Here is a 14773-nt window from a genome sequence, read left to right as displayed (position 1 = left end):
CACACACACACACACACACACACACACACACACACACACACACACACTGGTGCTCTGGCAGATACAAAAGATACACAATCATGTGGATGCAAAGAGGCCCTGAGACAAGCATGTTACATCCATGCAGAGAAAGGGATTTGACTGAGGAGATGAGTGTTTCCTGCCAGCTAGTGGTTGTGAGTGTACATTGTAGGGACATCATTTAGTATCAGGACACAAACGTTATCCGATGTGTGAGGAGTCAATACATAATGAATGACTGCTGTCGAGCAGTATACGTTTCCATTTTCAAACTGACAGAGAGAGAAATAAATACTCGCTGTATAAGTGATGAAATAACAGAGAAACAGATACTCAACCCTTCTTCGACAGCCACAACCCCCGGCCTCACCTGCTCCTGAGTCTCCCCCTTTGGAGGGGTGAAGTCTGGAAACGACTGACCGGCTGCCTTGGCCATCTCTCTCACGTCCTGCACCCGCTGCCCCTCTGCTATCCCGAAGCTCTGAAAAATAACAAGGCACTGACTGGATGACTCACGTTCATCTATTAATAAGTAAATATATCCAAAGAAAATGCTTTTGTGAAAACACTTTTTGTTGTAAGATCCCACAAAAGAAATGCCACTCACTTTCTCTTTAAGTAAAGAGTCACACACCATTTGTACACCAGAACAACTACGGTTGTGTTTCATTATTGTTTCAGCAGTCTGGAAGAAATAATGCACATCATCATCATCATCATCATCCCATCACACACTAACATACTGTGACATGCTGACATTATCTCTCTTTACAGAAGAAGAGCAGAAGCTTCCCCGCCCACTCCCACGCTAAGATAAATATTGCTCACAGGAACAAATGTCCCAAAGTGAAAATAAAAGCAGAAAAGTGTGGTTTAATGCAGTATAATAGTGTAGAGTACTTCTATTACATCTACTCATACAGTCAAATGAATACATCCTGCAGTGTTTTGATTCATTTTTCAAATCAAGACTCATAGCTAGGTCCATCTGTGAAACCAAAGCATCGTACCTGCTGGGCCCGCAGCATATCGCTGACAAACACGTTGCTGAACGCAACATCTTTAAGGTAACAGCCTGCTGCCTCAGCCTGCTGCAGCCCGATGTCAGACAAGGGTGAATCTATGGCCTGGCCTGTGTGGAGTAAGACGGAAAGATGAGAGTAAGACACAGAGAGAACACGGGATAGTGTATCTTCAGTCGTACTATACCTTGTAGCAGGCCTTCTTTATTGTACTGCGTTTCCCCACTGCAGAAAATAAATGACTTATCAATGCCAAAGTACAGAAGCTAATATCATTTACAGATTAGTTAAAGAAGCTCATAGAAGCTACTGTTCAACTGTCATACATTTGATTTCATGCTTTTTACCATATACACACGTGTATATATTTCTCCTGCATAATGTTTTGCTTTAGCACCTTTAAGTAGGGCAGATGATCAAACATGGCTCCTGTTAATTCAGGCTCAAGCTTTCCGGCATGTCCCCTAAAAGGTGACTTAATCAAAACTAATTTTCACATGATTTATGGATTCTGGTTTTATTGGCATCATTTCTCTTGACACTAATGCACATTTGATAGAAATGTTTCATTTAGTATAAATGGTTCTACCTGTAACCCGGAAATACATCTATGACAGGAAAAAGTGGATTTCAGTTGTTTAATTATTATTACTAATATTATTATTATTGGTAGTAGTAGTAGTGGTATTAGTATATTCAAAATATTATCATATTAAACCAGTTTTCTAAACCATATATTCTAGTGTTGAGTTTCCTCTTAGCGACAACAAGCTCTAAATGAATTTAGGTTTCCTCTGGTAAGCAGTGATGCATGCAGTATATGTCCAAGGCTTTTATTGTGAAAGGTAAGAACGGATAAAGTGAAGCTGTGAAGCGCCACCACTGACTGCAGGTGATACTGTAGGTGGGAGTGATACAAAGTTTTGCAAATCATAACCATCGGCAACAGCAGCTTACGCTACTTGAGAACCAACTAGAGTAAAATGAAGACTTTTTATTTCCGGTTTCGTCCTTGTCAGGAAGCTTTATCGTTTATACCTCAAAAGATATTTGTTCAAACGTGTCTCAGTTCCAGACTCGGGACGTGTTAGGACCACAATACGTCTTGTTGGTGGTTTACCGTTGTATTAAGCGCCGTCCCCTCGTAACCCGATCGTCCAAGACGCATGTTAATGCAAGGTGTCATCAGGGTCATCAACACTAGGGTTAGCATGTAAACAGCCAACGTTATGCTAAATGATGCAGACTGATATATATATATATATATATATATATATATAGACATTTGATTTTACACATATATAAATATATACATAGACCCATCACTTTATCAAAAATAACTTGGCTAACGTTAATAGGTCGAAGGAGCGACTACAGACTGACGCGGTCTATAAATAGGAGCAACAGGCAGCACCACTCGGAGCCAAACGTTATCATAAACACTGAATATGAATGTCAACTGCACTTACTGTCGAATAAGGCTCAGCCCAAATGTTAGCGCCTTCATGCTTTAGACTAAAGCCGTATAATATCCTATTGACTGTGAGGTAGTTTAAAAAAAAAAAAACTGCCTCGAGGTCGACTACAGCAGCGTACTTGTCTCGCGCCTGGAGAGGTATTCTGGCACATAAAGGTAACACTAGACAAGCGCGTAATTTAAAACTAAAACAAAAAACTATTAGAACAAAGTCCCACCCACTCCTCTCCAATAAGATTATATTATATTTACTCAAGGGACAAGAAAATAAGCGTGATTGATTATTTAGAATAATGACTTATTGATTTAATTATTATTCCACCATCTGGAATGAATGATAATTGGAATCAAGTGGTGTGTGCGTGTCTGTCTACTTGACAACTGTTATAAGCATTTTCAGCATATCTGTTGATGTTAAAAATGATCCTTTTTAAGGTGATACAATTGGCCATGAAGTCTGACTATTATTCCTATAATTGTATGAAGATGTCAGGCCCCACTGTCACAGAAACAGGTACTTTACCGTTTTCTATAAACACACTTTTATATTTGCTTGATTTTAATAAAATTATTAATCGATAACAAAATAAATTGAACTTTTTTCAACATACAATACTATGACTTTTTCACGACTTTTTTCAACATACTATAATATGACATTTTTGGACATACAATATTATGACTTTTTCATGACTTATTTTGTCATACTATACTATGGGTACATTCAAAGTCTGTTATTTGTCATTTCAAAGAATTTAAATAGTCCGTATATAATTGTTGTGATAACAGTATCTATTATAGTGGAGCTTGGAGTGTCTAAACATTGTAATAGGAGATACATTTTTGAAATATTGAGCCCCATAGGGTTTAAGAGTTATACATTTTGGACATAAGTTTCTTAATTATTATGATGGCCTGAATTGAAATCATATATAACCTTAAATAAAAGTAACTTTCTAGGTATCTGTGTGAAATATCCACCTATGACAACTTTGTATTTAAAAATCATAGGCTCTAGTTTTACAACAAATACATATTCAGTCTTAATGTCTTGCCTGTCAGAAGTATATTAATTTAGCCCACATTAATTTCAATATATTAAACACATTAAACAATCTTTCTTTTGCAGCAAGTCTGTTGCTTATGGTAATGTCTGTGAATCAAATACATTAATACATGCCGCCACTAGAGGGCATAAATAACACACTTGCCCTCGTCATCCAGCTTTATTTGTGACATTTCGCCACACATTTTATTATCTGGGCCTACTTGGGGACCTACGTTCTAACCATCCTTCAATCTCACTGCTACGTACAGTAATACATGGGTCACCATAATACCAAAACCATGCATTCAGCTGTAATGTGCCCCAATGAATGCGGGGTGCAGCAGGAAGCTAACAGCCTGCCTTGTTTTTTTGCACTGACTATGTACTATGAAGTTGTCTATAAATGAAGTTGTACATAAACTCCCTTCACATCTTACTGGTACATTTCCTTAACTTTTGGTGGCAGGCAGATTTATTGGACTGAGCTGAAATATCAATACATCCCATTTTTTCCTGTGTGTACACATTTGCAGGGAGTGTTTATAACTGGTCTTCCTTATACTCTGGCCAAGGGAACTCATTGTCCCATGTCTCGTCATCGCTGCTTTGTGTAGCTTTCAAATGATTAAGTGCAGCTGAACTTTGCTCTGCTGTATCACTGCTGACTCACACACACAAGCTAGTCTATTGATCCTGAAACAATTAGACACACCGGTTAAAAGGAGCACAGGCGTGGGAAATAGTGAGCTGATGTGGTGTCACACCCTTTAAAGCAGAAGTTTATTGAACAGAGGTTGTGCAACAGACATTTGAGGTACATGATATGAGTTATAGTGGAGGCGGGGCAGCTAGAAGGGAAATCTGCACCATTGAAACTTCCAGATATCAGAGTATTTATGGTTACACATAACAGGTGTAGCTCAAACCATAATTATGTGGCAGTTACAATGGTGCGCATACATATATTTCAGACCAAAACGTATTTTTCTTACATACATAATCCATGTTTACTGACATTCAGAGTGATTGTGGTTGTATAAAGCAAGAACTGTACTTTGGCCATCATAGGAATGCTGTTTTCCCTATCTCACACACAAGTCAGATGTAGCACCAAGATGAACTGAAATGAACATGCTTGAACTATCTACGAACGAAACATCCCCCAAGAAATGTTGCTGCGCCCGCCCCCCCCCAATAGGTTAAGTCCAAGTGGAAACGTTGCATATTTCCTGTTTCCCGTCTCACTGAGGAAGTAGTTTCTCCACTGAAACAGTGGGAATCATCCACAAAAATGCTAATTTGTCGTTGCTCGCCCCCCTCCCCACCCCCGTTGTACTTTTTCTCCTCCGTTCCAGGCTACCTAACTGCAGAGGTATCGGTAAAGGATTTGTTTGTGTTTTATTTTGTCCAGTAATCCTGAGGTATCGGAAATACCACTGATGCAGAATGTGACTGAAGGAGAGCAAAATAGATAAAAGGGGGAAAGGACACATGCTATCTAAGCAAACTGTACAAAGAACATTTCCAGTCGAATAGTCATTTCATGTTCTTCTATCACCATCTACTTCTTTTTTTCTGAATGTATCTCTTAAGCAGTAAAATAATTATATTATAATACACGTTTATAAAATAGCAGCACACTCAAGTGACACATCACAACTAGGTAATGTTATTTTTTGTATAAATGACACAAATTCATAGCTTTTAGCAGCGCAAAAAGACAACAATAACTCAATAAAAATATTGACACTTTTTTTCTTGATGTCTTCACACCTCCTCCTCTGTCCTCTCTTCACTTTGGAATACAGTATCTCTAAATCTTAGAAAACCCCTTTTGCGGGTCTGGTCACCCCATAAAATATATCAAACACAAATCGAAAAGATGGTCTCAATATACAACACATGCAACAATAATTTGCAGGAAAGAAAATCACAACTATTACGTTCAGGAGAGAGCTAACATCAGGCAAACAGAGGCAAAATGAAGAGGTTATATCAAATATTCAAACAGGGATGTTTTGGCAAGTATGTCATTAAATTGCCCAGTTTTACTTAAACACGTGATCCCCACATTTATCTTCAGTTTGACGGACATACACTCAGCAAAGTCACATACCGTCAAGAAAAAAACTCAAGCATTAAGTCAAAGACACCTTTCTGTGGCAAAGCCTCGTGTCCCATTAAAACAAAACAAAGCAAAAAAAAATCTGTCTCTTGTTTTGTGCTGGTGTCTGTTTGGCTGATGAACCCCCTTGCCAATGATTTGAAGCAGCAAAGCTCACAGGGGACAGATGTGTTCACTGACAGACAATCGGCCTGAAATACACAAGCCAGCACCATAGAAAACTGACCAACCACTGAAACACACATCAGTTGAGGTGGTTTCGAACAAAGGCTCTGCTGTCTTACAAATGCAAACCTCATGGCCCTCTGAAGAACATGTGCAAATATTAGATGTTACGACCACCTTCTCTTGTAGCTCATTGCTGCCCTGTGTGTCTGTCTGTGGCTGTGATGCAGATAAATATGAAGAAAAATTCAAGTAGAAACAAATATTTAATTTCTTGACAAAGTAAAATAAAATCAAACAGAACCCGTGGATCAGTGAAGTCTGCATGTAGGCATTTTCCAAATCATGTTGGCGTTTTTCTATTTGTTCAAATTCTCTGAACGATCAGACTCTCCACCGACTTGCACTTTGCTTCAAATAGGAATGTTTTGTTGTCTTTTTTCGATCGGAATGTCCTCTCGTCGCAAGTTGTGGAAAGCCTTTTTCATTTTTGACTCTTGCTTGACAAGGGTATGTCTGACAATTGGGAAACCAGCCCTACAAAGTAAACCAAAGAAAAGGCTAAAAAAGAGAAACATCCATTCACCTCCAATCACGACCCGACACATTTCATTTACTTATCTCCTGGGGAGCATGTTCTCAAAGTGCTTTGCCATTGAAATCATATAGGGGAGCTTAAACAACCCTATGTGGGACTCCAGATGCATTGACAGTAAATCATCATCTTGTACTCCTCTAACCCCCCCCGACCCACCCGCCTCCCTCCCCCTCCATGAAAGTTCATCCACACATGGTCTGGCAGCATCTTCGTTCCTCATTTATTAATCTCCAAACCCAGAACGTTTTTTGTTCACTTAGCTGTGTCATTGTAGACATCCACTGTGAGAAATGAATGCTGATTCCAGCCTAATATGCAGTTATCAAAGTTTTATTGTGTGGCCTTCGGGCATCTTTTGTTCATTATCATCTTCCGGCCACTGGCTGTAAATCCTCCACACTGCAGCATGCTCTTGCACCATCAAAATCCTTTCTGTCCTACCACCCTGTGCTGTGCAACCATGTGCCCCCCACAGTTCAACACTTAGTTGCAAACTCTTTCTAATTCTTTCCACGCCACACCCGGTTCCCTCCCTGCTAATAAATACAGAGGAGTCCAATGTTCTCCAGACTTTCAAAAGCATCGCATTACTTTTTTTTTTTTTCTCCAAGACATCGTCCTCTCCTGCTTTTTCACATGTGCAATACACACACTGCACACTCGTGGGAGGTCATTACAACTCTTGTCCAGACTCAAAGCAGCCTTTCACTTCTAAGGAAACACCATATCGTAACAACGTGAAAAGAAAGAAGTATCTGTATCATTAACAGAATGGCAGTAATAAACAAACACCTCACATGACCTCTGAGTCTGAGGTGTAACGCCTCAGGAAAAATGCTCTTGGAAAGATAAGGGGCTCTAAGTGAAAGTCCCTTCGCCCATATCCTCCTTCACTAAATCGTAATCCGTCTCACGCACGAGTTCATTGTTGGCCAACAATGAACCACGACACATTGTTAATGCATGAAGGCAGTGATATTAGCATAGATGCCCTGTTATACTGATGGACAACGTATGTGTAGCCTCCTCTTGCTCCGTAGTCTTTTGACTTAGTACTGTAAGTCTGTGACTTGACTTTGCTCAAGTGCCTCACGCCATAGAATGCACACTGCTAATATAGATACAGGTTCACATGTAGCATTCACACCACACATACACGCACGCACGCATGCAAATCTGGCATACTGACATATAAACACACACACATGCTTGCACACTGCACCCACAAACGGACACACAAGCAGCCTGACAAGAGGAGCTTATTGATCTCTACTACGCAGTTCCAAAATATATCCAATAATATTATCAATAATAATAATTACTAATACTACTAATAATTATTATGATCCCGTCTCTTCCATGGGATTGGGACCCATCGACTTTTAGCATAACGTTCTCACGGCTTCTTCTGTCTCTCTCATGCGGACCTTCTGATGATCGAGGAGCTTGTGTCGCCTCTTACACCAGCCACGAATGTTATAGTGATAATACTCATGTAAAACAAAACAGAGAAAAAAAAAACGTAAGCCCCACCGGGATCCCATGTAATTTTTTTGAATGGTTTCCACAACTTCTACCATGGTTAAAATATAACTTAAAGATCATACTATACAATCAAAGGCAGAATGCAAATATGATTGGCTTTCCCTTCTGTATATCCAAGTTCACCACAGAGCTTCATCTTGTATCAAATTTGTTGCTTTTGGACTAGAACATCATAGAAAATCTATTTCGTGGGCAGGTGTTTTTGACTTGAAGAACAGAAAATCTACACAAAACAAAAAAAAACAAAAAAAAAAAACAAACTAGCAAGCATTGTTCTTTTTCTTTTAAAGGGCTTGTGTTTTTAACATTTTTGTTCTTTTGTTCTTTTTTTCTGCATTTAAGAAAATTGAGGTTTTTTTTCATGATGCTTTTTTTTTTTGTAAATCCTGTGCAATATCGCCCTCTGGTGGTTCACAAGTTGACATCACGGACGTCTGTTGGGGTGGAGGATTGATCCAGCTCGTCCAGGCCTTTCCCGCTGGGGCCTCTCTGCGTCTGCTGCTGCTGCTGCTGCTGCTGCTGCTGCTGCCGCCCCTCACGCAGGCTGCTCACCAACACAAGCTCAATCTGCTCCTGGCACTCTTTGAGAACGTCCTACAGTGCAACAAGAGAGGGAGGACAAGCTGTAAATATATATATATATATATATATATATATATATATATATATATATACACACACTACATATATATATATATATACACACACATTTTAAACTGCTACCAGGGGGGCAGGAATTTTCTCTCATTTCCAAATCAAGTCAATTTCATTTTCTTCAATGTTCAAGTGGCATTTTCAACATAATAGAGGATTATTTAATGCAACTGGAAGGTTGTTCAGTTTGCCTCTTATCAAGCAGTTCGGCCTGAATCAACAGATATAGTGCCACGGTTGCTCACTATATCATCTAACGTAAGTCAGTGCATGACAACAGGGACCCCTGGCGTGGCGGCAGAGGGGCCAGGAGGTTTTAAATGACTATCGACTTTATAGCTGCTCCGGCTACTGCCAAGGTTGAGCACAGACACGGACCAGACTCAAGCATTACATCAGCCCACCAGGGTTGTGCACTCGTGCACGGACATACATGTGCATTAACACGCACACACCACTGCCTCTCCCATCCCACCACCTCCACCATTCCCAAACACACGCAAAAACCCAAACAGGAGTAGCTGGAAACACAGGTAGTACTAAAGCTATGTTAATTACATCTACCTCCTGTGGGAACACAAAGGTGGTGCTTTTTTAACGAGATCCAGTCTTGTGGGCCTGCCTGCCTGCAGGGGATCCATCTGAGAACCTGGTCGGCTCGCCTTTCACCATCAAAGGCTGCGGCAGCAATCTGAGAATCCACCTGGGAGAGGAGCCTCTCAACAGCACTGAGCCCTCATATCCTTCCCTGATGGAGGGTTGACAGAGGGGACAGCGCAGCACATGGAGAGGGAGCAACTCACTGGGGAGGGGGAGTAAAGGGGAGAGCGGTGCTAAATGAGTTGTTAGCTAGAGCGTCAGAGAAAGGTCAAAATGTTTTTGAGTGAGGAACTGCATGACAAAAATATATTCAGTAAGAGCAGGCGGCTGCAACAGAGCAAACGGATATGAAAGTTCTCCTGTCCGACTTAACACCGCTCCCTGGTGGCAAAATACCAGAACACAGCTGAAGCTGAGTTGCCTGCTTTTCAGCTCTACTCACGAGTAACCCCCCCTGCCTTAAAGCACCAGGCGTCTGTGCGAAACACGACTGAGAGCGCCCCATGGCCGGAGGGATGGGTGAAAGTGTACCGCTTGTGGAGCGAGAAAACATTCTTCAGACGTTTAGAGCCTAATTAAAACCTGATGGGCCACAGTTTGAGCCTGTGTTACAGCTTCTGGTGCCGCTGGGGCCTTGATGAAATGAGGACAGAGGCCTCACTCACATCTGAATTGCTCTTTGGGAGCCGCACACGGGTGAGTGGCAAAAAGGTCACAGAGTGTCAAAGGTCGAGCAGCATGACACATAACGGTGCGAGGCATGCACCCTGTTGTCGGAGGGAAACTACATGAGTTTTTTTTTATGTCTAACCCAACTTTCAAGACTGGTGATGTGAATTTCTTTACAAGAAGACTTTGAAATCTATACAATTACACAATCATTGATAAAATGGCTCTGAGCCCAGAGGGGTTCTGCTGAAGTTTGCATGAGGTAATTCCCATCTTGACGACTCTTGTTTTGAGTTCTCCAGACACTACAGATGATTAGCTCGAGAGAGTTTTTTGGGGTCACAAACCATGAAGAATGATTTGACGTTGAGGAGGTTGGACTGATCTGGGCTGGGGAGCAGCGGGTCTGACGTGGAGGAAAACCCGACCGGCGTCTGTCCCTTAATCTCCTCCAGAGGTCGGCTGCTAACATGGGCGCGTGTACGACTAGCACACACAAAATCTTCCCACCAACATGTGCCCAGTGGCTCACAAAATCTCAATTCCTCTGAGAGAATTAAGTTAAGCGAAGGAACATATAAAGGAACTGCCTGTGTCTTACCGCAAGAATGCACGCCTTCACTTCTTAAAAGACATTCTCCGATCCCATGCCAAGCCCCATGGGCTTCATTCGAAAGACTTTAATGACTTCAATGTGTGACTACTGAAAACACCAATTCTGTTTTCAGTGAAGCTCTGGGTATTTGGATACTGTGGGGGCCAACAGCACCGAATAAGTTGGCCATGGGTGTTAGCGCTATACTGAAGCGTCTTATTTTGCAGCCTCAACCCTGGAAAAAAACATAACCAACCTCAGATCCTCCCTTGTCGTTACGGCCTCCATCTGCCCCACCTCAAACATACATTAAACTGCAACAATCTGTCTTCCTGACAAATCAAGGCACGCGCATTATCCCTGGGCGGCCTTTGTGACACTGGCGGTAGAGAGGGGAAGTCGTGCAGACACACAAAACCAAAAAGGAAGAAATGTGTGAAGCCATGGAATGTGTTTTAACTGCTGACTGTACCGCACAAGACAGTGTTTAGCTACTCTGGGAGGACTTGGTGGTCAGACAGCTGAGACAAACACACAGGGCAGACACACATACTACTAATCTCAGGGAATCCTAAAACAAAATATCCGGAGGCTGACACCGGAAGTAAGGAGTCACCACATGACTTGAATTTCCTCAAGTTACTAAAAGGAAAATGTGACCTTTCTCTTTCTTCAGCTTGCATGCCGAAAACACCACAAGCAGTGACGCCACGGGCTGCGTTAATGGAGATAATCCTTCTTAATAAATGCATCTTTGTTGCAAGCATTCTGGCTCCATCACACTGCTGTTGAATTCCTCCCCCAGAAAAAAAAAAAAAAAAAAATCCACATTTCAATTTCACATCCATCCATCACCCAACTTGTGCGAGACCATCGCAGTGATATTTAGGACACGATGGAGACCGGAGTCATTTAAAAAAAAAGGAATGAAAACCGAAGGGATGGAGGAATGGGAAAATGTGTTTCTGGTGTCTGTGTCTCGCTGAAAAGAAAAAGATGAATGAGACACTGAGAGAAATTGACCCAAAAACAGCAAAATCTAGGAAGTGGTCTTGAACCCTTGCACTGACACTACAGCTGACCTGTGCAGTTTAAGGGAGTCACAACTGATCAGCCTCCCACTGTAAACTCACCACGTTCTCACAAATTTCACATTTCTTTTCTCGGCACATTATGACTTGGCTCACACAGCCCCCGTCTGCTGTCCCTAACAGGGAGCCTCCTCTTGGCCACACCAGGTGTGTGTGTGTGAGGCTACACACATTCTTCCAGCCATCCTAAGATGGTGACTTGGCCCTATCACATTTCCACTGGAAAACCACAGCTTCTGGATACCACAGATGCCAGCGGGATGCCAGCGGGGTGCCAGGGGAGCGGTGACGGCCGTGATGCTGTTGGCAGCAGCAGCTGCAGAGGTTGGCGAAACTTGCTTTTGCCTTCATATTTTGCCTGGCCCTTCGGCCGGCTGGTTGTGCTACGCTGTTCTACCCTCTACACTGCCTGCCAAAACCAAATACAGTATGCGAAGTGTACACATTTAGACTCAGGTTCAAACCAGCTCCCTGATGACCGCAGTCAAAACTGAGGTTGAGGTGACCCTTGGGGATTGAATTGACGAATATAGTGGTTGAGCTTTTGGGAAAAGAAGGTAAGTTAAACGTTAAAAGGACACAGTCACTGCTCTCCATTTCCTCTCTTACTGTGTGTGAATGCATAACTGTACACATGTCTGATGTAAATGAAAGACACTCTACGTGTTAATTGTTGGCTGGCTTCTTAGCAGCTTATACTAAAGCCTCTCATATAAGTTGAATTAGCAAGGGTGCCCTTTGCTTTGCCTTCTGTGTTTACTGTGAGCCACGGCTTGTCTGAATCCAGGAATGTGAGGAGTTGATCATAGAGACACAGAGCGACTTAATTCCCTCAAGTCTGAGACCTTGCAGCCTAAACACACTGAGGCCCTGTGCTGCTGAGGTCAGCTATTTGTTTTTCCCTCTAGCTGCTGAGCGAGACTTCACACAACTCGCACCAGAGGGAGCCATGCTATCCAGCAGTGCTGCATTATGGACCATAGGAGGAGGCGAGAGAGGGCCGATTGTCGCGAGGGAGGCGTGAGGGAGCCCCCCCCCAACCCCCCCTCCTTTTCCACCCCCAGTGTCCTTTTCACACTTCAACAGCTTTCTTCCACCTCCTCCTCCAACTTTTCCTCCTTTTTGGGAGAGAATTAAACGTAACAGGGCTGAGGCCTGGGATTCAGTGTCACTGCCCTTTGATCTGCTCCCTGTGCAGTGAGCACACATGGTCTCAAAATGTTCACGTTTAAATAATAACTAACTAAAAGCCCTTTTCACAGTGGTCGGTATTAGGAGTGTGCTCCTGCCACGGCAGTGGGCTCAGACCTGGTGCTGGTCTCCAGGCACTGTGCTATGGCTGCCCACTGCTGAATAGAGAGAAGACTTATTTCCCCAAACAGACTAATATAGAATAACTTAACACATCACCTTCCAGTCTCACTCATCTTTCCCTCTGTAGATTTGCCCACCTACTCACCCTTACAGTAAGCTATAGCAAGCTGACGTCCTCTCCCATCTGTGTGATGAAAGCCAGGCATCTCAGAGTCAGTGGAGGCCCTGCCTGTGTTTGGACTCAACTCACCCACCACCGCAACATTCACTGTACCCAGACAGCCACACAACGGCCCGGCCAGCATTCCTGTCAGCGACAGAGCATACTGTATATGCTCTCAACCTGGCTTGATTTAGAGGATTCTTTATATGAGGGGGGCCCTGAGGAGCCTGACCGGACTGATGGAGAGGAAAAGAAATGTGCCACATGCTACCTGTAAGTCCAGTCAAGTGTATGCCAGAAAAGACTGCGTAATATAAACTGATGCAGTTCAAGATTTCTTTGAATGAAGACATTGTTGGTCTTAGTTTGATGCTCATTTTTCACTTCTCATGACAAATATTGGCACAAAAAAAGCCCCAAATGGGTTTGTGGAAAGCTAAATGCCAGCGAAGAAGCCATTCCAACTTCTGTCTGTTGCAAACACACAACTTCAACAGACATGTGGCATTTCCTAACCTTTGACATGAATAACATAGATATTTTCCCTCAGAGGAATTGCAAGTCTGGTAGAATAAAACATAATTTGCTTGCTAACAGTAACATAATGTAAAACTGTGTGTTTTTCGCAGAAATAAGAGGAGTTAATGTGAATTCAGCTTTGAATCGTAGAGTTAGGTTAGAGTTAGTTAAGCTGAAATGAGTGTTCTGGATGTGACAGAGAAGTACAAAAGAAACTCACCACTTCTGTGTTTGTGATTTTGGCCAGCAGGTCTGTCAGACTGTCGCCCCACTGTGACTGGTCAGCTGAATCCAGCTGTAGGCCGCAGATCGCTGCCCCCACACTTCCTGTGGCAATCATGGAGGGAGGATACATGGCGAATCTGAAATCTGTTAGCGGAAGAAATACCAATTGAGTTAAATCTCCAGCGCTATTAGTTTTGGTAATGATACAAAGAGGTATTTATTGTTACATTAAGCGAGGAGCTAAAATCTTTAGATCAGCAAATGACAAAAACGGTTAATTTACACTGGATTCTTTATTCACCTGGTGCAGTTTGTAAATTTCACTTTTCAATTAATTTGCTCCACAAATAGTGTACACATACATCCCTCCAAGAGACAATATGATTTGGTAATCTAGCAGTCAGCGAATAAATAATCCCTCTATTGCACCGGGTCTGAACGCAGCGCTCACTAATGACCAGGGGGCCTGGATAATGAGGGTTCACTTGGCTTGTAAAAGAGCTGAAAAGCAACCACCCTCACCCGCTCCCCGCCCCGGTCCCCCCTTTCCCCAGCCCGGCCCCTTTTCTTCCATCTCCTGAGTAAATCGTGTGCTCGCTGAAAAAAAGCCCCATAGCGCTTGGAAAGGGGGGAATAAAGAGGCTCAGTGCCTCTGCCAATGCTCACTGCTGTAGGTCCTTTTTCCACGTGTGGTCACAGGCGTGCGTCTCAAAGACCAATAACCTTGTTAGCTCCCCTCACTGTCATTCATAATGCAAATGAGACAGCTTGTGAACGGGCCAGAAGCCCGAAAAGGCAAGGCAACTGGCATACAGGGAGAGGGAGCAGGGGAGACAGACAGACAGTGAGAGAGAAAGTTTTTCTCTTCACAAACAGAGACGCACGCTCGCACGCGCACACACACACACACACACACACACACACACACACACACACACACAC

At 42.8% G+C, this 14773-nt stretch overlaps 2 protein-coding genes across 2 annotated transcripts in view; both read right to left on the bottom strand.

Annotated features, from left to right (window-relative positions):
- tigara (TP53 induced glycolysis regulatory phosphatase a) overlaps nt 1-3062 on the bottom strand; it is a 5368-nt gene extending 2306 nt beyond the window's left edge. Inside the window, exons 1-5 of the mRNA XM_031874350.1 lie at nt 2513-3062; nt 1231-1268; nt 1032-1153; nt 629-706; nt 392-502 (exon numbers count right to left, since the gene is read on the bottom strand). Coding sequence (XP_031730210.1) covers nt 392-502; nt 629-706; nt 1032-1153; nt 1231-1268; nt 2513-2550 — 387 coding nt within the window. The 5' untranslated portion in view covers nt 2551-3062. The remainder of the gene's footprint in view (nt 1-391; nt 503-628; nt 707-1031; nt 1154-1230; nt 1269-2512) is intronic.
- A 5249-nt stretch (nt 3063-8311) lies between these two features.
- Nucleotides 8312-14773, bottom strand: part of ccnd2a (cyclin D2, a) — a 17677-nt gene continuing 11215 nt past the window's right edge. Inside the window, exons 4-5 of the mRNA XM_031874368.1 lie at nt 13827-13975; nt 8312-8595 (exon numbers count right to left, since the gene is read on the bottom strand). Coding sequence (XP_031730228.1) covers nt 8413-8595; nt 13827-13975 — 332 coding nt within the window. The 3' untranslated portion in view covers nt 8312-8412. The remainder of the gene's footprint in view (nt 8596-13826; nt 13976-14773) is intronic.

This window comes from Anarrhichthys ocellatus, unplaced genomic scaffold, assembly GCF_004355925.1.
Source record: "Anarrhichthys ocellatus isolate YVR2014 unplaced genomic scaffold, GSC_Weel_1.0 scaffold80, whole genome shotgun sequence".
NCBI lineage: Eukaryota > Metazoa > Chordata > Actinopteri > Perciformes > Anarhichadidae > Anarrhichthys > Anarrhichthys ocellatus.
This window is presented reverse-complemented; position numbering and strand designations above follow the sequence as displayed.